This window comes from Myodes glareolus, chromosome 2, assembly GCF_982192425.1.
Source record: "Myodes glareolus chromosome 2, mMyoGla1.1, whole genome shotgun sequence".
NCBI lineage: Eukaryota > Metazoa > Chordata > Mammalia > Rodentia > Cricetidae > Myodes > Myodes glareolus.
This window is the reverse complement of record NC_142027.1, coordinates 92,952,924-92,976,091: the sequence shown is the minus strand read 5'-3', so window position 1 is coordinate 92,976,091 and position 23,168 is coordinate 92,952,924. Positions and strand designations below refer to the sequence as shown.

The following is a 23,168-nucleotide window of genomic DNA, read 5'->3' as shown; positions in this document are numbered from 1 at the left end:
ACAAGTACTTACAGAACATTTCATCAAACCCCCAAAGAATACACCTTTCTCTCCCCACCTCATAGAACTTTCTCCAAAATTTACTACATACTTGGTCACAAAGCAAGAAAGTCTCAGCAGATACAAGGAAGTTGAAACAACCCCCTGTATCCTGTCAGACCATCATAGACCAAAGCTGGATTTCAACACAGAAACAACAAAAAACCTACAAAGTCTTGGAAGTTGAAAAACTCTACTGAATGACTACTAGGTTAAAAACATAAATAAAGAAAGAAATTAAAGCCTTCCTAGAATTCAGTGGAAATGATAGCACAACATACCCCAGCTCATGGGCCACAATAAAAGTAGTGCCAAGAGGAAAATTCATAGTACTAAGTGCCTACGTAAAAAAAATGGCAGAGATTTTATTCTAGCAACTTAACAGAATGCTTAGACGCTCTAAAACAAAAGGAAGTAAACACACCTGTCTCAGGATCTTCTAGTGCTGTAAAAGACACCATGACCACTGCAACTCTTTTCAAAAAACATTTAGTTGAGGAGACTCATTTAGAGTTGCAGAGGCTCAGCCCATTATCATCAGGATGGGGCAACCAGGAGACTGGAGAGATAGCTGAGATTTCTACATCTATCAGGCAACAGGAATCAATGAACTCACTGAATGGTATCCTGAACATAGAAAACCTTAAAACTTGCCCCTCCAGTGACACACTTTCTCCAACAAGGCCATACCCACTCCAATAAGGCCATACTACATAAGTGTCACTCCTTATGAGATTATGTGAGTCATTTACATTTAAACTACCACATTCCACTCCCTGGTCCCAATAAGCTTGTAACAATATCATAATGAAAAATGAATTTACTACAACTTCAAAAGTTCCCAAAGTCTATCACAGTTTTAACGATGTTCCAAAGTCCAAACTTCAAAGTCTCTTCTGAGATTCATGAAATCTCTTATCATTAATCACCTATAAAAGCAAAATTAAAAAAATATCACATACTTCCAACATATAATGGCACAAGATATATTTTACCATTTTAAAATGTAGGGAAGAGAGCATAGTGAGGAAATACTCTCCCAAACAAGACCATAAAGCAGCAGAACAAGCTTCAAACACTGCAACTCTCTATATGATGTCAAAACGCTCTTCAGCTTTTCAAATATGTTTGCCATAGAAACTGGACCATGGTGCATGCCTTTAATTCCAGCCATAGAAAGAAATATAAGATTGAAGGAGAAAACTAATAGACTCAGTGCTGTTGAAAGCACCTTCAACAAATCGTGCTGGTCAAACTGGTTGTCTGCAAGTGGAAGGAGGCAGATACATATTTGTGCGTATTTATCACCCTGCACAAATCTCAATTTCAAGCAGATCAAAGACTTCAACATAAAATCAGATACTCTGAACCTAATATAAGACAAAGTAGGGAATAGCCTTGAATGCATTGGCAAAGGTGACAACTTCCTGAACTGAACACCAATAGTGTAATAAATCAAGAGCTAATAAATGTAACCTCATGAAACTGAAAGCGTCTGTATGGTAAAGGAAACCATCAATAGCTCCAAATATCTGCCTACACAATGGGAAAAGATTTTCACCAACTCCACATCCAGTAGAGGGCTCATGTCCAAAATGTAGAAAAAACTCATGAAACTAGAAATCAACAAACCAAATAATCTAAGTTAAAAATGGAACAAGATCTAAACAGAGAATTCTCAATGCAGGGATTTCAAATGGTTAAGAAAAACTTAAAGAAATGTTCAACATTCTTAGTTATCAGGAAAATGCAAATCAAAACTACTTTTAGATTTCACCTTATACCTGTCAGAATGGCTAAGATCAATAATAACACACGTGAAAGCTTATGCAGGTAAGGATGTGGTGCAAGGGGAACACATTTTCATTGCTGTTGGAAATACAGACTCCCACAGCCCCTATGGAAATCAATATGACTGTTTTTCAGAAACAGAAAATTGGAAATTTATCTATTTCAATACGCCGTCATACCACTCTTGGACATAAACCCAAAAGATGCTCAATCATACAACAAGGACCTTGTTCAACTTTGTTCATAGCAATTTTATTCATAATAGTCAGAAACTGGAAACACCCTAGGTGTCCCTCAATCGAAGAATTTGTAATAGCCAGGAACTGGAAACAACCTAGATGTCCCTCAATCAAAGAATGGATAAAGATATTAAGGAACATTTACACAGTAAAATATTGCTCAGCTGCTAAAAATTTGCAGACAAATGTGTGGAACTAGAAAAAGCATCCTGAGTGTGTAATCCAGACCCAGAAAGACAAATAGGGTATGTACTCACTTATAAGTGGATATTAGCTGTAAAATGAAGGATAATAATACTATAATCTGTAGACCCACAGAGGCTAAGTAACAAGGAAGTCTCAATTAGTACACATTGATCTCCTGGGAAGGGGAAGTAGACTAGAGTTCCTGGGTGGTCTGGGAGTGGGTGGGAATGTGGACAGGAGGGATCAGTCTGGGGAGTTGGAGGGAGAGAGTACTGGGAGAGGTGACTGGAACTGGGGCCATTTGGGAGTCATGTGGAAACCTAGTGCAGAAGAAACTTCCTGGAACATAGGGTGACTCTATGAGGTCTCCTAGTATTGGAGAATATGGAGCCTTAATCAACCATCTTCTGTAACCAGACTAAACACCTAGTAGTAGGACTGGTATACCAACCCAGTCACAAAATCTTTGACCCACAACCTATCCAGTCAGTAAGATGTGTTGGGAAAAGGTTGGCTCAGAGTTTGTGTATATGTGGCCAACCAATGACTGGTCTAACTTCAGGGCCAAGCCAGGAGAGAGAACCCATGTCCAATATTGCCCCTGGATGGCCAGGATCCAGAAGCTGGATGGTTCATACACCTAGGGTAGAACCAAACATGACTGACAAAGCAAGCCAACAAGCAAGCAACCATGCAACCAACCAAGCAAGCAAGCAAGCAAGCAAACAAACAAACAAAAGAAAAGTTGATGATTCCTAATGATAGTTTGCTGTACTGATAGATCAGTGGCAACATAGTCATCATCAGTTAGGTTTCCTCCAGTAGTTGTTGGGAGCATATGCAAAAACCTACAGCCAAACATTAAGTGGAGCATGGGAACCCTGCAGAAGAGGGCGAGGAAGAGTTATAGGAGTCAGAGGGATCAAGGACACTAGGAGAACTTGGCCCACAGTATCAACTAAGCAGGTCTCATAGGGGCTCAGAGAAACCAAAGGGCAATCACAGAGCCTACATGGTTCTGCAGTAGAACGTCTGTATACATACGGGTGTTGTTTAATTTGTTTTTTTTTGTGGGATCCTTTTCCTGCTACTGCATTGCCTCATCCAGTCTAGGTATGAGGGTTTGTGCCTCGTCTTATTGCATCTTATTATGCCATGTCTGCTTGTCATCTCTGGGAGGCCTGGTATGTTTAAGGGAAAATGGAGGCAAAGTGTGTGGCGGGAAACTAAGAAGAGGGCAAGAAGGGGAGACTATGGTCAGGATGTATCAGATAAAAAAGAATAAAGAAAAAAGAAAATTGATAAATATTATTCTTCGTAAACATTATACATGTGTACAATGTATACAGATCATATTGTATACAGATCATATCCATCTTCACTTTCCTTCTCTGACTTACCCTGGGATTCCTCCATTAAATTACCTTCCCAACTTCATGTAGTTATTTTATATTTATTGATTTACTTGATTTCTATTTTTTTGAAGTTTAAAACTATCATTTGAAAAATTTACATATGCCTATTTTGATCACGTTCTTTCCCTTTGCCAACTTTCAGATCCTCCCCATCTCCCTACACATAACTCATGCTCTTCCTCTTTCTCTCAACATAAGACAAAAAACTTGTCAAAATAAACAAACAAACTCAATTTAAAAATACCAAAAATAACCCAAAAATTTCAGTAAAAACTTGGAGTCTGTTTTGTGTTGCTGTGGGACCTGCTCTGGAATGTGGTTATGTATACCCAGTGACATTCTCTTAGAGAAAACAAATTTTACCTTTCCCAGAAGGTAACAAGCTATGGAATCCAATTACTGCTACCCATATTTGCAAGGGTGTAGGGTCATTCACTGAGGCGTGGGAAATCTACCAGTGTCCACACTCCTAAAGAAAAATGATTCTACCCACCTCAGTGCCATAATTGCCAGTATCTCCTCAGCTGGGGTGGTTCCTTGGAAGCACAATTTTGCCCCAATTTTATTTCTTTATAGTCAGTTTGTGTTTTCAAAAGCCATGCCATATCCAGAGGATATTTCTCAGCACTCCTCTCCACTCTTACATTATTTTTGAACTCTTCTTTGAACTTTTGTTTGGGAGGTACTTACTACAGTTGTCCCATCTTAGGAGAGAACATTCAAGTTTGCTCACTTTTAATACTATGAACAGTGATCCCTCTTTGCTTTAATCTTTATCTACCACAATAAAAAGTTTCTTTGACCATGGTTGTTATTAGCAGGAATCTATGGATATAAACATTTAGGAGGAAATTTGATGACTTGACAATTTAAAAAATAGATTGTCCCCCTAGGGTTCTGTGACTTTTCTAGTCATGGCTTTTGACCATACTTAAAAGTACCAAGGACAAATTCTCTCCCATAGAACAGGACTCAAAATCTAATCAAGAAGTGGTTGAGTACTCCTATAAATAGTGTTGCTCCTATTGTATCATTGGATACAACTTGCCTAGCAGGTTGGTATTGTGGCATGTAGGGTCTAGTCCTAGAGAAGACCATTGGCGTCTTTTCTTCCTCAGCAACCTGTATAGCACCTTCTGTTCATCAGGGAGCTATTCATCAGGGAGCATTTTCTGGTCACTTTGAGCTTGATTTCTCTGTGATTTGTAACCAAAATCTGTGGTGTCTTAACCATCTAGATGTTTTAGGCAGCTAAGAGCAATAGCAATCAACTTATTGTTTAGATGACTCTGGGTCTTTTCTGACAAGTAAATAGGAGAGGAAGGTAGTCTGAGTTTGGCACTGAGATTTTTATTTAATAACCCATGTTTCCCAGGATCATCATAGTTAACTTATGCAGGGTACTTCTGTTCAAATTACTTTAAAATATTTTTAAGTAGCTTACAAACTAGTCGAACACCATCAGACTTCTTAAACCTTAGAAAGTACACTCCTACCAATCTTTGGTTCCACACTCTTTTCTTCATCTCCATTTAAACTTGTAGCTACCTGTATTTCCCCCTCTTTTACCAATCAAATATTCTACTATTACCTTTTAACATATATCTCATATATATATGAGCTTCTTACTGTATAGCTCAGTATAGGTTGGAATTTTTTTGTTGTTGTTTTTTTTTTCCACGGACAAAGCCTTGACCTTTATTAAAAAGCTGCACATTTATTTTGCTTTCTGGCTCTGTGCTTGTGCCTTCAACACTTTCACAACAATTTTCTGCTCCTCAATAAGGAAAGCCCGCTTGATCCTGTCACGGACACACTTGGCAGACATGGAGCCACCGTAGGCCTGGCTGACATGCTTCTTTGTCTTAGACAATCTCATGAGGACTTTTGGTCTCACAGCACGAACCCCTCGGAGTCGGCCTGGGCACACACCTCATGCTGATTTAGGTGCTTTCCCAACCTTCTTGGTGTAAAGGTAAACAATCCTGTTGCCGGGGGTTCGAGACAGCTTAGTTTTGTTGGAGGCTGTGTTGTAGGAAAGCCTACAACGGTTTGTCAAATGCTGAACCATTCTGAGTGCCTCTAAGCACCGTCCCCAGAAGAGCTAGGTTGGAAATTTTTATGTAGGCCATATTGGCCTTAAATTCACAGAGATTTGCCTACCTCTGTCTCCTCAGTAATGGGATGAAAGGTGTGCACTACCACACATGGGTCATTTTTTAAAGCATGGATTGCAAAATCATAGGTTTCCAAGTATATTCTTCATGTGTATTTTGAATAAGTCCTTTTTTGGTCTCCCATTCCACGTGCTTGGGTTCTTCTTCTAGTATTCTTCTTTACTTACATTTTATCCATATTCTACCATCTTCCACCCCAGCTCTGCCACCAGCAGTTCATTTCTAGTTCCCACATATACTTCATGTCAAATACACAGATAAATAACGACAGCTACGACTTTCATATCTGAAAGAACATATGGCATTTGTCTTTCTGGGCCTGGGTGATGTCACTCAGTATAATTTTTCTGATTTAGTTCATTTACATTTTAAAATTTCATGATTTAAGTTTTCTTTACAATTGAGTAACATTCATTGTGTATATTTACCACATTTTCATTACTCATCCATCAGTTTTTGGACATGTAGGTTGATTCCATTTCTTGGATATTGTGAACAGAGCAGCAATGAACATGGATGTCCAAGTATCTCTGCAGCAGGATACAAAATTCTGTAGGTATGCATGTGATGATGTGTATATAGAGGTTAGAAGACAATATTGAAAGCCTCTCCTCACTGTTCACTTTATTTGAGGAGTAATATTTTTATTTTCTTCTTTTGCATGCACCAGTCTAGCAGTCCCTTCTAGGGATTACCTTATCTCAGCTTCTTATTTTATCATAACAGTGGTGGGATTATAGACAAGTGTTATTGCACTCAGCTCGCTATGGGGGTTTGGGTAATTTGAATTCTGGTCTTCAGATTTCTAAGGCAAACTCTTTACTTACTTAGCCATCTTCATACTCCATTTTATTATTCTTTTGGAGTGTATCCGTGGCTGTACTGGAACTTGCTCTGTAGACCAGGCTACCCTATAATCCACAGAGAATATTATACATGTATGTAATGTGTTTTAATTACATGCACCACCATTTCCTCCCTTCTAATTCCTTCCCTGTCCACCCCCACACCACCACTCCTTCTGTGGGTTTTGAGTCTACTTAGTGCTGTCACTATGTTTCACAACCTTTTTAAAAACTCACAAATATAATAGACTTTCAACTTACTCAGCCAGTATTTGAAAAAAGACAGTTTAGATGTTATTATCCTAAACAATCCAAATACAGCCGTCCCCATTAAACAGTTGACTGCTATAATATGCACAGGCTTCTTCAAGTAACATTTTACACAAACATAATATAATAGTATTAAAATTTGGCAAACTAGAAGCTGGGGCAATAATAGTACAACGCTTGTTTTAAAAGCATTAGAACCTGAGTTCTATTCCAGAACCCATGTAAAAAGCAAAAAGATGTAAGTTGTGGTATATACACTGATACTCTGAGGAGGAAGAAACTGAAGACAACGCATCTTACTTGACAAGTGCTAGGCAAATAGGAGACACTGTTCCGGAAAACAAGGCAAATCACACTTTATTAGTGATAGTCATTGTCACCTTCTGACCTCCACATACAAGTCTATAGAGCTGCATATATGTCATCCCCCCACACACACAATTTTTAGAACTGTACACCTTCAAACTTAGAATGCTTCATATGTAAGTTTTGAGACAGTCCTTTGAAATATTTTAACTAGACCTTTATTTAGAAAAACCTATACTTGCACTATTTTTTTAAAAGAAAAAAAGACACAAGATAATAGACTTTAAGTAGATAACATATAGAATATACTTTCCCACCTTAAAGTAGTAGGTCAAGTCTAAACAAAAATTTGGAAAAACTTAAAAGCCTATTTATTTCTGAATACTGGAGGCGAGATGGAGGGATGTAAAATTCAAAAAGTTTTTAGACAAATATGCATATTTAAATTAGAATTGCTCTTAAAGCATTATAAATATTATTTTCTAAAAAAATAACGTGAGAACTAGGGGTATCGTGGTGCATGCCTTTAATCCCTGAATCTAGGAAGCAGGGGCAGATCTCTTTAAGTTCATAGCCAACCTGATATACATAAGTTCCAGGCCAGCCAGAGCTACATAAAGAGAAGTTGTCTAAAGATACAAAGAGAGACAGACAGAAATACAGAGAGAGAAAAAATTGAAATGCAATTTAGAAGTTCCCATACTCAGAAAAGAAGGCAACTTTACAGAACAGATCTAAAGATGAGTGACCATCTCCAGCTGGATAGCCCAGTCTCTAGGCCCATGGCCCCGGGGCAAAACACCAAGCCTATCCTCCAATCGCCTCAGCTTTACTAGCTGGCCAGCAGGAAGGCTGCTCTAACACCCTCCTATCAATCAGACCCAGTAAGCTACAAGTCCCACTTTGCCCCCAAACATACCCATTCCCCACAACCTCAGAGAATCTCCGATGCACAGACTGTGATTGCTCAGAACAGACCAAGAGGTGAGTGACAAACTCCTCAGCTGGACAGCATAATTTCTAAACCCTAAGCCCCAGGTCAAAACCATGGACCTCTTCCAGACCTGCTTCAGTATCACCAGCCTGTCAGCAGGCAAGCATCCTTCAGGTAGGTTGCTTCAACCACTGCAACAATTTGAACCAGTAATCTCCAAGTCCCACTCCACTTTCACATCCTCCCATCCCCAGGAGCTCAGAAGGCCTCTGATGTACAAACCATGAGTGCACAAAGAAGACCAAGAGGTAAGTGGTTACCAGCTCAACAGCTGGACAGCTCAGTCTCTAGGCTCTATACCCCAGGGCAAAACGCTACGTCCCTCCTCCACTTTTCTCAGCTTCACTAGCTGGCCAACAGGTAAGTATTCTGTAAGCAGGCTGCTCTACCCTCCATCAATCAGACACTGTAATCAACAATACCCACTTCATCCCAAACCCACCCATTGCCCTATACGTCAGCAGTTCCCTGAAACAAGGACACTGACTGTAAGGATTGGACCAAGAAGTAAAGATATTGCCTGAAGCAATTGGAGGAAGAAATGGGTAGGCATCAATGAAAGAATACATTTAACAACCTAAAAATCAACATGACTACACCAGAAACCAGTGGTCATAGAATAGGAAGACCTGAATATCCTAACCAGAAGAAACAGAAGAAAATGATCTTAAATATAACTTAGTGAAGATGATAGAGACCCTTAAGAGGAAATTAAAAATTGCCTTAAAAATAGAGGAAAAGACAAAAATTGGAAGAAATCAACAAATCTCCTAAAGAAAGCCAAGAAAACCAAGAAAAAAGAAGGTGAAACAAACAATTCAAACAGTTCAAGACTTGAAAACTGAAATAGAGGCAATAAAGAACACATAAATGAAACAAATTCTGAAAATGGAAAATCTGGGTAAATGAACAGGAACTATAGAGGCAAGCATAACCAAAAGAATGCAAGATATGGAAAAGAGAATCTCAGGTTTTGAAGATAAGGTAGAAGAAATAGATTCATTTGTCAAAGAATATGTTAAATACAACAAATTCTGAACACAAAACATCAAGGAAATCTGGGACACCATGAAAAGATCAAACTTAAGAATATTAGGGATAGAAGAAGGAGAAGAATTCTGGCTCACAAACATAGAAAATATATTCAACAAAACCATAGAAGTAAACGTTCCCAACCTAAAGAAGGATATGCCTATGAAGATACAAGAGGCTTTCAGAACACCAAATAGACTGGGCCAAAAAGTCCCCTCACCAAATAATAACCAATACTAAATAAATATGATAAAAAAAGAATATTAAAAACTGAAAATGAAAAAAGCCAGGTAGCATATTCAGGCAAATCTATCAAATTACACCCAGCTTTTTTTTTTTAAAACTTCATTGTCTTTATTGAATTATCACGCTATAGGCCATATATATTTACAAATATCATTTCAGCTAATCTGTTTTTTTCCATTCAAAAATTTACACTTTCTCCCCTCCTCCCATTCCCCTCCCACTATCCCACTCCCCCTCCTCCCTCCCCCTCCCTCCTTAAGAGAGGACAGGGAACCCTGTCCTGTGGGAAGTCCAAGGCCCCCACTACATCCAGGCCTAAGAAGCTTTGCATCCAAATAGACTAGGTACACCCAGCTTTTCAATGGAAACCCCCAAAGCAAGAACATCCTGGATAGATGTGTTGCACAAAGTTCAAGTTGAAATGGAACAAAGACCTCAATATAAATCCAGCCACATTGAGCTTCACAGAAGAGAAAGTGCACAGCATTCCTGAATTTTTGGATACAGGAGACCAGTTCCTAAACATAAACAGCAGTAGCACAGACACTGAGAACAACAATAAATAAATGGTATCTCTTAAGATTGAGAAGAGGAAAGGGTGCCTGAACTGGCCTTCTCCTATAACCACACTGATGAATATCTTATATATTATCATAGAACCTTTATCTGGTGATGGATGGAGATAGAGACAGAGACCCACAGTGGAGCACTGGACTGAGCTCCCAAGGTCCTAATAAGAAGCAGAAGGAGGGAGAACATGAGCAAGAAAGTCAGGACTGCAAGGGTTGTGTTCACCCACTGAGACAGTAGGACAGATCTAATGGGAGATCACCAAGACCAGTTGGAATGGGACTGATGGAGCATGTGATCAAACTGAACTTTTTGAATATGACTGTCAATAAGAGCTGACTGAGAAGCCAAGGACAATGATGCTGGGCTTTGATTTTACTGCATGGATGGGCTTTGTGGGAGCCTTGTCTGTTTGGATGCTCACCTTCCTGGACCTGGGGGGAGCGGGGAGGACCTTGGACTTCCCATAGGGTAGGGAACCCTGACTGCTCTTTGATCTGGAGAAGGAGGGGAGAAGGTGTGGGGGAGGGGAGGGAAGGGAAGTGGGAGGAGGGGAGGAGGTGGAAAATTTTTAATAAAAAAAATTGAGAAGCTTCTGTAATGCAAAGGACATTTTCAATAAGGCAAAATGGCAACCTACAAAATGGCAAAAGATCTTCACCAACCCCACATCAGACAGAGGACTGATCTCCAAAATATATATAGAACTCAAGAAACTAGACATCAAAATACCAAATAGTCAAGTTAAAAATAGGGTACAGATCTAAATAGAGAATTCTCAGCAGAAGAATTGCATATGGCAAAAAGACACTTAAGGAACTGCTCAACTTCCTTAACCATTAGGGAAATGCAAATCAAAATGACACTGAGATACCACCTCATCTTACACCTTTCAGAAAGGATATGATCAAAAACACCAATGGTAGCTTATGCTGGATAGGATGCAGAGTAAGGGGAGCACTACACTGTTGGTGGAATGGCATATTGGAAATAAGTATAGTGGTTTCTCAGAAAATTGGGAATCAACTAAGCAACACCACTCTTGGGGCATATGCCCAAATAATTTAGACTTATACCACAAGGATATTTGTTCACCTATGTTTGTAGCAGCATTATTCATAATATCCAAAACCTGGAAACAACCTCAATGCCCCTCAACAGAAGAATGGATAAAGATAATGTGGTACTTTTACACAATGGAGTACTACTCAGTGGTAAAAAAAAATAACATTTTGAAATTTGCATGCAAATAGATAGAACTATAAAAAAAATCTTGTGTGAGGTAACCCAGACCCAGAAAGACAGACATGGTAAATACTCACTAATAAGTGGATATTATATGTAAAGCAAAGGATATATCCATCCTATATTCTATGACCACAAAAATTAGACAGCAAGAAGAACCCTAAGAGAAACATATGGAATGGGAAATAGACAAGATCTCTTAAGAAATTGGGAGAGTGAGAGTTGAGGAAGAAGGGAATGACAAAGGAAATGAAAAGGGGATAAGGGGAGGGGGAGGAGTACATAAGATATAGGAAGGAAAAAGAGGGAGAGCAAGGAAAGAGCTATCTTGATTGAGGGAGCCATTATGGGGCTAGCAAGAAACCTGGCATTAAGAAACATCCCAGTAATCCACAAAGATGATCCCAGCTAAGATCCTAAGCAACAGTGGAGAGAGTTCCTGACTTGGCCTTCTCATGTAATCAGATTGATTAATACTTTGGTTGTCATAATAGAACCTTCTTCCAGCAACTGATGGAAGCAGATGTAGAGATCTATAGTGAAGCACTGTGCTGAGTTCCAAAAGTCCAGTGGAAGAGAGAGAGGAGCAATAACATGAGCAACAGGAGCAAGATCATGATAGGGATAATCACTAAAACAGCTTATCTAAGCTAATGGGAGCTCACTGACTCTGGATTGTCAGTAGGGAAACCAGCATAGGACCAAATTAGGGCCTCTGAATGTGGTTGACAGTTGTACGGCTAGGGAAGTCTATGGGGCTACTGGTAATGGGATCAGATATATCCCTACTGCTTGAACTGGGTTTTTTGAGCTCATTTACTTTTAAGGGATACCTTGCTGAGTCTAGATATAGTGGAGTGACCTTAGTTATGCCTCAGAACCATGTGCTAGACTTTGTTGACTCACCATGGGAAGCCTTACCTTCTCTGAGGAGTGGATGTGGGAACTGAAAGAAGGTAAAGGGAGTGGGAGGAGGAAAGGGAATGGGAACTGGGATTGGTATGTAAAAGGAGAATAGATTGTTTTATAAAAATAAATTAATTAAGAATAGTTCCCATATTCATCTCAATCAAACAAAGACATTTAAAAACACAGCAGAACTTATTTCTGAGGAGAAAGGTCTAAGGTCTTCAAAGGTTCACAATAAGGTGAAAGGATGGCTGAAAACAGCAAAACAGGGCAGTGAAAGACAAAGCAACCACAATCTCAGGAATTTAGTTCTTTGGCAACAAGAGTAAAAGCTGAAGCACTAGAGAGAAATATAAGACAGAATAGGACAGAATCTCACTATCTTTTCAGTATGAAGATTTTGTAGACGAGCTCTCTAGTGGTTGGTTGCTTTGCTTTTGCTTTTCAGTTTGAAGTCAAACATCTGTCTCTGGGTTTTTATTATTCATGATGCATCTGGCACCCAATTTTTGGAGTACAAATTCACAATAAAAGTTGTTTGCCTCTCACTTTGCAGTCCCTGGTATAGGCTGGAGCCCCACACAGCCAGAGTTACCACCCTACTGGCTATGTTTTTCTTCCTTCTTTTCTGGTGGATTTTCCCTTGAACCCCTTTTTGGGGTGTTGACAAACTATTTAGATGCCTTGAAATTCAGTCAGGCTTTTACTGATATATGCCACAGCAATAAGCCTCATATCTCCATCAATATTTGTGGTCTACTTGGTGAGAAAATTGGGAATTCTTAAGGGAGGAATTAGTTAAAGTGAAGTTTCTTTCCCCATGCTAAACATGGGAAAACACAACTACAACAGTGAAAGTTAGGTAGGTCTCTTCTGACTATGTAATGCATGATTTAAAAATAGAACAATGAAAAGAAAGAATTAAAAACCAAGATTGGTATACTGTTATTTATCATTTTAATAACCCTTGTCCTCATTTTGTTAATTCTTGGCTTGTCTCTTGAAATGTTGTTTGGCTTGACTGCCAAGATATATGCCTTAGAAAAATTTAATAAAATATTCCACAGAGATAGCCAAATCCAGATAGAAGAATTTGATAAAGAACCAATTTTGGCATTGCATTATAAGGAGAGGAACAACCTAAGGTCTCCAAACAACCAACCTCAATATTATAGAGTAACCTTGCAGGAATTATCAAATGGTAGAGGATCTGTTACAGCTAATTGGACTTCTGTGTCAATGTTAAATTTAAGGACAAATCAAGGAAGCAATAGTCTCATCTGGTATGCATTCACCTTTTGTGAAGCAAATATTTAACTTGTGGTCAATTTGTAATACAGTTATCCTTAAAGATTGGGTGGACACAATTAAAGCTGTTTTAGAGCCTGGCTCACAATTACAGTGGAGGACCTGTTTCTGATGGAGTGTTTCTAGAGGTATGGAAATCTCCCAAGATCAACTTCTTGGAGAAGGAGTTTATGCTACTATAAAAAAACAATTCCTACATGATGACCACATCCTGGCTTTATGCCATGCAACATCTTTGACTGCTTGGTACAGAATTGAAGTGGGAAAGGTTGAATCATTTACTAAAGTCTTACTAGGCCTGGAAAAAAATCTTCTTGGATTTCTTACAAAGATTTGCATCAGCAGTAAATAGAATGATACCAAATTTAGAAACTAGACAAATAATAATTAAATTTTAGGCTTTTGAGAATGCTAATTCTCAATGTAAAAAGAATTAGGTCATTAAAGGCAATGTCAGCACCTTTGGAGGAATGGATCTGAGTGTTGGAGGAGAGCCACTTGTTTGTCCTGGTCGCCAGAACCAAAATGATCACACAGGAACCGTATTGATTAAATCACTGCTTGGCCCATTAGCTCTAGCTTCTTATTGCCTAACTCTTACATCTTAATTTAACCCATCACCATTAATCTGTGTATTGTTACATGGCAGTGGCTTGCTGGCAAAGATTCAGCACGTCTGACTCTGGTGGCTCCATGGTAACTCTATCCAACCTCCTTTCTCCCAGCATTCAGTTCTGTCTTCCCTTCCCTCTCAACAGGCCAAGGTAATTTCTTTATTCATTAATGATAATCACAGCACACAGAGGGGACTCCCACATCACCTCCCCTTTGTTGTTTCAATAGTAAGGAAGGCTTTAACTTTAACATAGTAAAATTACATATAACAAAACGATTATCAAACAAGAATTACAGTTATAATATTTATATCTACTCTGTCTTTTATCATAACTAAGGAAAACTATATTTATTTTTCAACTCTTAAGACTCCAGAAGGATATTTTGAAGGTCTCTGAAAGATTTGAAGAATACCTATTTATCTGAAATACATTTCTGTAAATCTAGAAAATCTAATGAACATGACTACAAGCTTGACTATTATAGATGATTATCTATTAACCTATATTTCTTAATTATACAGTACATTATGAAATAAATTACACAATCACAATACCTTAATCAAGGGCGTAAATATACATATAACAAGATTGATCTTAAATTTGTATCAATAAACCAAGATCCATACCAATGCAAATCTCTATATCACATCCCCCTTTAAATGTAAACAAATAATTATAATCAATATTTGGGAATATGGGCATAGTTATTTCTCTCCAAACTTCTTCCTGCTGTTTATTGGGTGAAGTAATTTTTTGAGGGTATTTTTGGGGTGTTCATGGAGACTTTTCTGGGGCTCTTGTTCCATCAAACCACACCAACCTGAAAGTAATCCATAGGTTCTCATTCTCTGTGGAGACAATAGGAGAACCAATTTTCCAAAGCAACATATCCTGAGACCCAAATTCTGAAGTCAAGGTACCTTTATAATATAACTGCTGGTTTAGCTTAGCAGCCCATACAATGAAATGTCTCTCTGTACTTAGCTCCTTTACAGTAAAAAAAATTAAAGAATACACAATAATATGCATAATCCAGACTCTCTGTGAATTTTCCATTTTTATGTGGCTTATTTTTACTCTTTTGTTTTAAAATATTTATTTTGTTATCTTTACTCCTTTAATCTATGACTGTCTGTCTTCTTATCCAACACTATGACCCATTTATAACTTTTTTATCTGGATTTGTCTTTATTGCATTTCTGTAATTATTTTTGACCAGAATTGCTTCTTAAAATGCTATGCACTTAAGAATCTAAGCTGTGACATTACTAGATCAAATACGGTACCACCTGCTTGCCCTACCCAATCCAGCATGGTGGACCTGCTTGTGCCTCTGAGCCACACACACAGCCCCATTTCCAGGCAAACACACAGTACAAGTTGTCATCAAGTACGCTGCAGCACTCTGCTCACATTACCATATAAAAACTCGGTCTCACAAAAAAGCCAGAGGTCACATCTGCAGCATGTTCCAAAATGCCTATATTTCAAAAGGGCACAGCTTTTTTTTTCTGCTGCTGCTGCTGAGTCAGGAAAACCTCTTTTAAAGGAGCTGAGGCATGCTGCCAGCAAACAGCAAGAAGCAATGTTGAACTCTCTATATTTTTTTGTGTGTCTAGACTTTCTTTTTAAACTCTCTCAGACTTTTAAGTGGATTTAGTTGGTCCCATGTTGGGTGCCAATTTTTTGGAAGAGAGCTGCTTGTTTGTCCTGGTCACTTAGAACCAAAATAATCACAGGGACTGTATTAATTAAATCACTGCTTGGTCCACTAGCTCTAGCTTCTTATTGGCTAACTCTTTCATCTTAATTTAACCCATCTCCATTAATCTGTGTATTGGCATGTGGCAGTGGCTTACAGGCAAAGACTTGACATAGTTGACTCTGGTGGCTTCATACTGTTTCTCTCTGCCCTCCTTTCTCCCAGCATTCAGTTCTGTCTTCCCCACCTACCTAAGTTCTGCCTTCTCAACAGGCTAAGGCAGTTTCTTTTTTTATTAATGGTAAATACAGCACACAGAAGGGACTCCCACATCAACTGAGATACAATAAATCTCATGACCATGATGATATATGGATAGAAGAGGTGACATCCAGAGGTTTAAGGCAAAATTAAAATATAAAGTGTTTCAATTTTGGTAAACAAGTTATCTTAAATGGGATTGTAAACATGGCATTCCTAGAAACAATGGTTTTTTCTAAGCATAATCCAATCAGAAAGCCTCTCCTTTCTGGATTATGCACAAGATATGGCGAAGTCTGGCACTGGACTAATAAATGTAGATAGATAAGAGACATTCAATACAATCCTTTGTATTGGGAAAGTCATTGAGGGACCTCTCAGAGACCCCTATGTCAAATCCAATTCAGTTATTTCATGTAACCATAAAGATACTTCTCCCTAGAGCAATTAATGAATCTAATGACTATTGTCAGAAACCATACTGATTTGAATACTATAACAACTAAAAAGAAAGAACAAAAAATCAGGAGAAACCAGAAAGTGAGTATTTTAGTAAACTTCTATAAATTAATGAAGACCAAAATTAAAAAACAAATAGATAACTTTGTCACTGAAGATTTGGCTGACACAGATGAGAATATGACAATAATTGCACCAGAAAGTTGTCATCCAAATTGGTGTCTTCAGGAACTTAATGTTCATGTCTAAGGGATTCAGACTTTATCTCAGGTAAAACAGAACATGTGATGGATCAAATACATAGGCCCAGAAGGACAGAGAGGAAAATTAAAATCATAAGTAGCTAACATAAAATATGCAGAGAAAGAGAGTCCTTTGACATTCAGTCATAAATGAAATGTCTCCCTCAAATACACCTCCAGAGGACTCAGGAAATTCTATGGAAGGGGAGGCAGCAAGATTGTAAAAGCTAGAAGGGATGGAGGAAACATTACTTCTAGACACATCAGGACTGACACACATATGAATTCACACAGACTGGCAGCATTCACAGGGCCTGCACATGTCTAAGCCAGATGAGGTTTCAGCACTGAAAGGCAAAGTAGACACAATCCCCATTTCCTAATCCAAAAGCAATCTCCAGTTGATTATCACCAACTAAAGAAGAATCAGGTGCTTTCCAATGGAGTCTCACTGGACATACAGACCCCACTTAAGGGCATGTCTCATGTCCAGTAGTAGATGGTCAACACAAAATGAATCAAATATCTTTGGAGAATTTTTTGTTTGTTTTTAAATGCTTTTTCTGGGAATTTCTTCCTTAAAGTTATTTCTTTTTCCCTATCTACTGTTTGTCTGTCTCTCTGTCTATCTTCACAATGATACATACATACACATATACATATATATATATACACACATATATATATACATATATAATAATTTCAAATTTTATGGGTTTTCTTTGTTGTGAAACTGTGTCTCTATGTCTGTGAATGTTTCCTATGCTTTGTATTTAGATCTTTTTCTTGTTTGTTTTATCCTATTCTGTTTTTAAAGATCTTACACTATTATATTATAATAATATCATATTTTGTTTTGTTTTCCAATTTAAAAGAGAAAGATAGGGAAAGAGTGAAACCAAGTTAGCAGAATCTGCAATAAACAGGGAAAGATTATAACATGCACCCAAGAAATTGATACTATTATGAGGGAAAATTTTACAATCTGCATTTCATTAATTTGGAAAAGTTAAAAAGTAAATGACTTTCCAGATTATGCCAAATAATCTGGCATTTTAATTTAATTAATCTGGCATTAATTTAATCCCCGAAATTAAACCAGGAAGAAATAAAACATTTAGATAGAACCACAAAAAATTATGAGATTAAAATAATAATGGGAAGTCTTCAGCCAAAAAGTTCAGGGCCAGATGGATTCACAATACAATTCTACCAGACTTTTACTCTTTTGGATCCTTTTTAAATTATTAAAAGAGAAAAGAAACAGAATGAGCACTCCCAAACTTCTACAAAACCAGTATCACTCTACAAAAAAAACCAGATAGCAACAGCATAGGCCAATATTTCTGAGGAACACAGACTAAAAATAGTCAACAAAATATTACAAACAGAATACAATAAAAAGATGATCAACTACGACCAAATTGACTTTCCACTTGAAATGTAGGGATGGTTCAACCTATGTCTCAAGTAAATAAATATAATAAATCACATAATGGATATATACCCAATAGTAATCAAAAGATTATTTCCATAGATGCTTAAAATCTTTGGTAAAGTTTATCATGTACTAAAGATCAAGGTCATTAATTGTAGGGCTAGAGAAAACATACCTCAACACAATAAGATTATATCTATATTTAAATCTACTCTGTAGATAACATCATCAACATAAATGGAGACAAACTTGAGCAATCCCTCTCAGAATTCAGTCAGGAATGTCTACCACCTCTACTACTTTTAAATACTGTTCTTGAAGTATTAGCTAGAGAAGGAAGTTAGGGAAATACAAGTAAGCAATGAATAAGTTATACTATTATTAATGAAAGATAACATGATATTATACAATAGAGATCCTAAGAATTCTACCAGAAAAGAAATGATAATCAAATTCAGTAACATAGCAGGATACGGAGTCAGCTTGCATAATCAATAGCTTTTTTGATACATCAACAACAAACATACAAAAAAGAAAATCATGAACACATGCATATATGCAATGGCCTCAAGGAAAATAAACTCTAAGAAATAAAGGATTTTTTTAAAAAATGAAAACTTTAAACTTCTGAAGAAGAAACGACACTAGGAAATGAAGTTCAATGCAATTCCAGCAAAATCCCACTTTATTTTTCTTAATAATAAAAAATCTATTCTATAATTTATATAAAACCACAATACAATCCTGAGATAAAAGAATGATGCTGGAGGGATTCCCATCCCAGATCTTAGGATATATTAGACAGCCATAGTAATAAAATGACATGGTACTGACACAAAGCATACATGTAGACCAATGGGACAAAATCAAATCCCAAACAGGAGTACATGTAGCTTCAGCAACTTAGTACTTGACTAAGACGCCAAAAAAAAAAAACTATGCCAAAAAAAGAAAGTATCTTCAATAAATGGTTCTGAGAAGACTGGATGTCCATATGCAGAAGAATGAAAATAACCTGTATCTATCAGCTTGCACAAAAACTAAATTCAAATGGGTCTAAGACCTAAAGGTGAAGTCTGAAACACTGAAACTGCTAGAAGGAAACATAGGCAGTGACACCATGACAGAATTGTAGGGAAGGATTCTGTCCAAGTATTAAGTCCAATACTTGACAGCTGGTTCTTCATAAAACTAAAAATCTTCTGCACAGTAATCAACAGGTGAAGAAAAAACTCAGAGTAAGAAAATCATTGTCAAGTATACATTTGACAGAGTTTTTATACCAATATAAGTACAAGTAACTCACATTAATACAAATAACTCAAAAAGCTGATATAAACAGTTAAAAAAACAATTCTTTACTACCCAGAAAGAGAATGTTCCTTATACGCATTGGAAATATTCGATGCCAGAGGCTTGTATTGTGACTGTAAATAGTACTATTGGATATTATTCAGTGACAACACAGTCTGGAAGAGGGTTAGGAATGTTTGAATGATCAGGAAAGAATTGAGTCTCAGAAAGGGGAAGGTAGAATGAAGGAGACTAAAAAAAATTTGTTCTTTTTGAAGTAAAAAAATAATAAAACTAATGAAGAGAAATAAATTAGAAACAGTTCTTGGGATATGGAGTAGAAAGAGCAGTATGAAGGATGTAGACAGCACTGATGTATGCACACATAATATTTCTGGGTATTATCTATTTAAAAATAAGACAGAAAACAAAGAAATGAAAAATGAACTTACTGATAATAGAGGCTCTCAGTGCTTGGATCTTCAGTGACGGAATCATATACAATAGTATGAAGTGGGAAAAATGCAGCAATCACCATATCCCCATCCTTGTACACACTGACTCCTGTCTTTTTAGCACAGAAAGACCGATCAAAGGAATAAACATAGCTGGAATACAGCAGAACCAGAAAGATAAAAAGCAGAGGGAGCATCATGAAAGTATCTACAAAGTCAAACTGTGTGGAGTTTGAATTTTCAGAGCAGGCAGGTGTATACATATCCCATGTACTTGTACCTGTTCATGTAAATTCCAATGTTTTTGTTGGCTATGATGGCCACTCTCATTCCCAAAGATCCTTCAATTCAGATTACTAATATTTCCCTGATGGATTCTGAAAAACATTCATCCTGGGGCATCACATCTGGGTCCTACTTCCAGGTAAAAAGTATATAAAGTGAAAAATATGCTTGAGGCTCAACTTCTCCAGTCCCTAATGTCATGATTTCATCTAGTTCCACTGACAACAGGGCTCCCTCCTGAAATGAAGTACTCCTGGAAAGACTTGACCAAACTGGTGCTATGAAACTTTTACCTTCAGTTAGGGATAAAAATATTGTCATGAGGGATGGGGAATGGGTAGTAAAGGATAGTCAGTGGATAGCGAAATTATTTTTTATCAGGCATAAGGCCTTGGGTTTAATCCCTGGCACCATATAAACTGAGCATTGTTTTTAGCATCTCTAATCCCAGCACTGAAAGATCTAGAGACAGCAAAATCAGGGGGTCAAGATTATCTTTATATACTTAGGATGGTTAAGGTCTACCTGAACTAGAGATTATGCTTAAAAAGTGTTCTTATAATTCATCTATATGTCACAGCATTTATTTTGCTCATGTCTGTGGTTTTCTTATAGTATGTGGTGTATCTGTCCCTCATCTCCTCTGAAACAGAAGAAAATCAGAAAATATTAATAAATTTTTCTATCACTAAAAACATTGAAAGCAAAATATATGGACATATATCTGTTGCCAAGGAGCAAAGGAAAATATCAGGGAAGTGAACTATTTCAGTGTCATTTTGTAGTGGTGTTTAATTTTATCCTATCTTTACTAAATAATGATATATCCTTTTTGGTATATAAATTGTGCCATGTTCTATTCTACATAAATCATTAATAATGTGAGAAACCACATGGCTAGGATAAAACATGGACCCATTTGCCTTTAATTTTCTGCCAACGTAATAATGTTTTGAAACTAGAGACTACTAAGTTTTTATGTATATATGTAAACTGTGTTTATGTGTGGACATCATGTGGAAGCCAGAGGTTGAAGTTAGGTTTCTTCCTTAACTCCTCTCCATCTTAGTTTTTTAGAATATGGTTTCTTAGTGAAACCAGAACTGTCTAATTTAGGTAGATAAAAAGGGCAAATGCCTTCACAAGTGAAAACTGGGGAACTAAACTCAGGTTCTTAATATTTTGTGGTCAACTGTGCCATCTTCCTATCCCCTAGAGTCTTCATTTTTTTTTTTTTGGATAAAAGTACTTTAAGTGGCCTTCAATAGATGTTTTTGTGAAAATGTTTATTTGTAACACTCTCTAATTCTTTGCAACATTGAGTATGAAATACAGTGTCTTCTGCATTCTAGGCAAGTGCTTTTTCTAAGGTATATTACCAGTCCATAAACCCATATTTGGTTTCATGCTTTGATGTTGAATATTTGGGCTCACAGGTTTAAATTACTGCTGTGCAATAGTGCTCTTGTATACTGTAAATACTTGTCAATTGCATTGTTTTAATAAAACACTGATTAGCCAATAGCCATGCATGAAGTATAGGCCAGACAACCGGACAGAGAAAATTCTGGGGAGAGGAAAGAAAGAAACACAGTCACCAACCAGATGGAGAGGAAGCAAGATGAGAATGATTCACTGAGAAAAAGTTCCAAGTCATGTGCCTAACCGTAGATAAGAATTATGGGTTAATCTAAGTTGTAAGAGCTAGTTAATCATAAGCCTGAGATAATAGGCCAAGCAGTTTAAAATTAATATAAACCTCTGTTTCTTTGGAATTGAATGGCTGTGGGACCAGATAACACAGATGCTTTTATGTAGAAGTGGTACCCAAATGTTTGGCAAAAAATTTCCAGATAAATACTGAGAAAGCTTTATTATTTTTTTTAGAGTAAATTTTATTAAATTATAAAAGTTTCCATTTCCGCCCCTCTTCCCAACACCCTCCCACTCTCCCCCCCTCTCCTCCTCCCTCTTCATCCCTTAGGGCAGTCAGGGTTTCCTGCCCTGTGGGAAGTTCAAGTTCCTCCCCCCTCCCTCCAGGTCAGGCAGGTGAGTACCCAAACAGACTGGATCCCCAAAATCCAGTATATGCAGAGGAAACAAGTCCCAGTATCATAGTCAATGGCTTTTCAGAAAGACTTCCGGCCAGCCACATTCAGAGAATCCGGCCAAATTCAGAGAATCTGGTTGGATCACGTGCTCGTTCAGTCGCAGTCCAACTGCCCTTGGTAAACTCTCATTAGATCCGACCCCTTGTATCAGTGGGTGATAGCATCCCTCGCAGTACTGATTTCCTTTTTCATGTTCTTCCTCCTTCTGCTCCTCATTTGGACCTTGGGGGGTTCAGTCCAGTGCTCCAATGTGGGTCTCCGTCTGTATCGCCGTCCTTTGCCAGATGAAGGATCTATGGTGAAAAGCACAATATACATCAGTATGGTTATGGGCCACGGCCGGTTCAGGCACCCTCTCCTCTGTCCAGAGAACAATCTGGGGAATCTCTCCTTGGACCTGGGATCCCATATATAAACAAGTCTCCTGTAAACCATAAAATGACTGACTTAGTTGAAATATATTCTTCCCTGATCCCATATTCATCCTCCCCCCCCATCCCAGGCCACTGAGCTTTCCCCATTCCTCCCCTACTCCCTTCTCTCTAACCCTCTCCCCTTCTATCAACCCTCCCATTCCCCCCCATGCACCCGAGGTTACCTGGGACTCTTGTCTATTTCCTACCTCCTGGCGGATAGCTAAATAATCTTCATCAGGTTCATCTTCTTATTTAGTTTCTCTAGGATCACGAATAATAGGCTCAAAGACCTTTAATTATGGTTAGAATCCACTTAT

At 37.7% G+C, this 23,168-nt stretch overlaps 1 protein-coding gene and 1 pseudogene across 1 annotated transcript in view; both read right to left on the bottom strand.

Moving 5' to 3' along the window:
• Positions 1-20,239, bottom strand: part of LOC125396952 (vomeronasal type-2 receptor 116-like) — a 72,640-nt gene extending 52,401 nt beyond the window's left edge. The window contains exon 1 of the mRNA XM_087898037.1: positions 20,037-20,239. Coding sequence (XP_087754163.1) covers positions 20,037-20,239 — 203 coding nt within the window. The remainder of the gene's footprint in view (positions 1-20,036) is intronic.
• LOC125396953 (large ribosomal subunit protein eL34 pseudogene) lies at positions 5,362-5,768 on the bottom strand (annotated as a pseudogene).
• Positions 20,240-23,168: the final 2,929 nt, after the last annotated feature.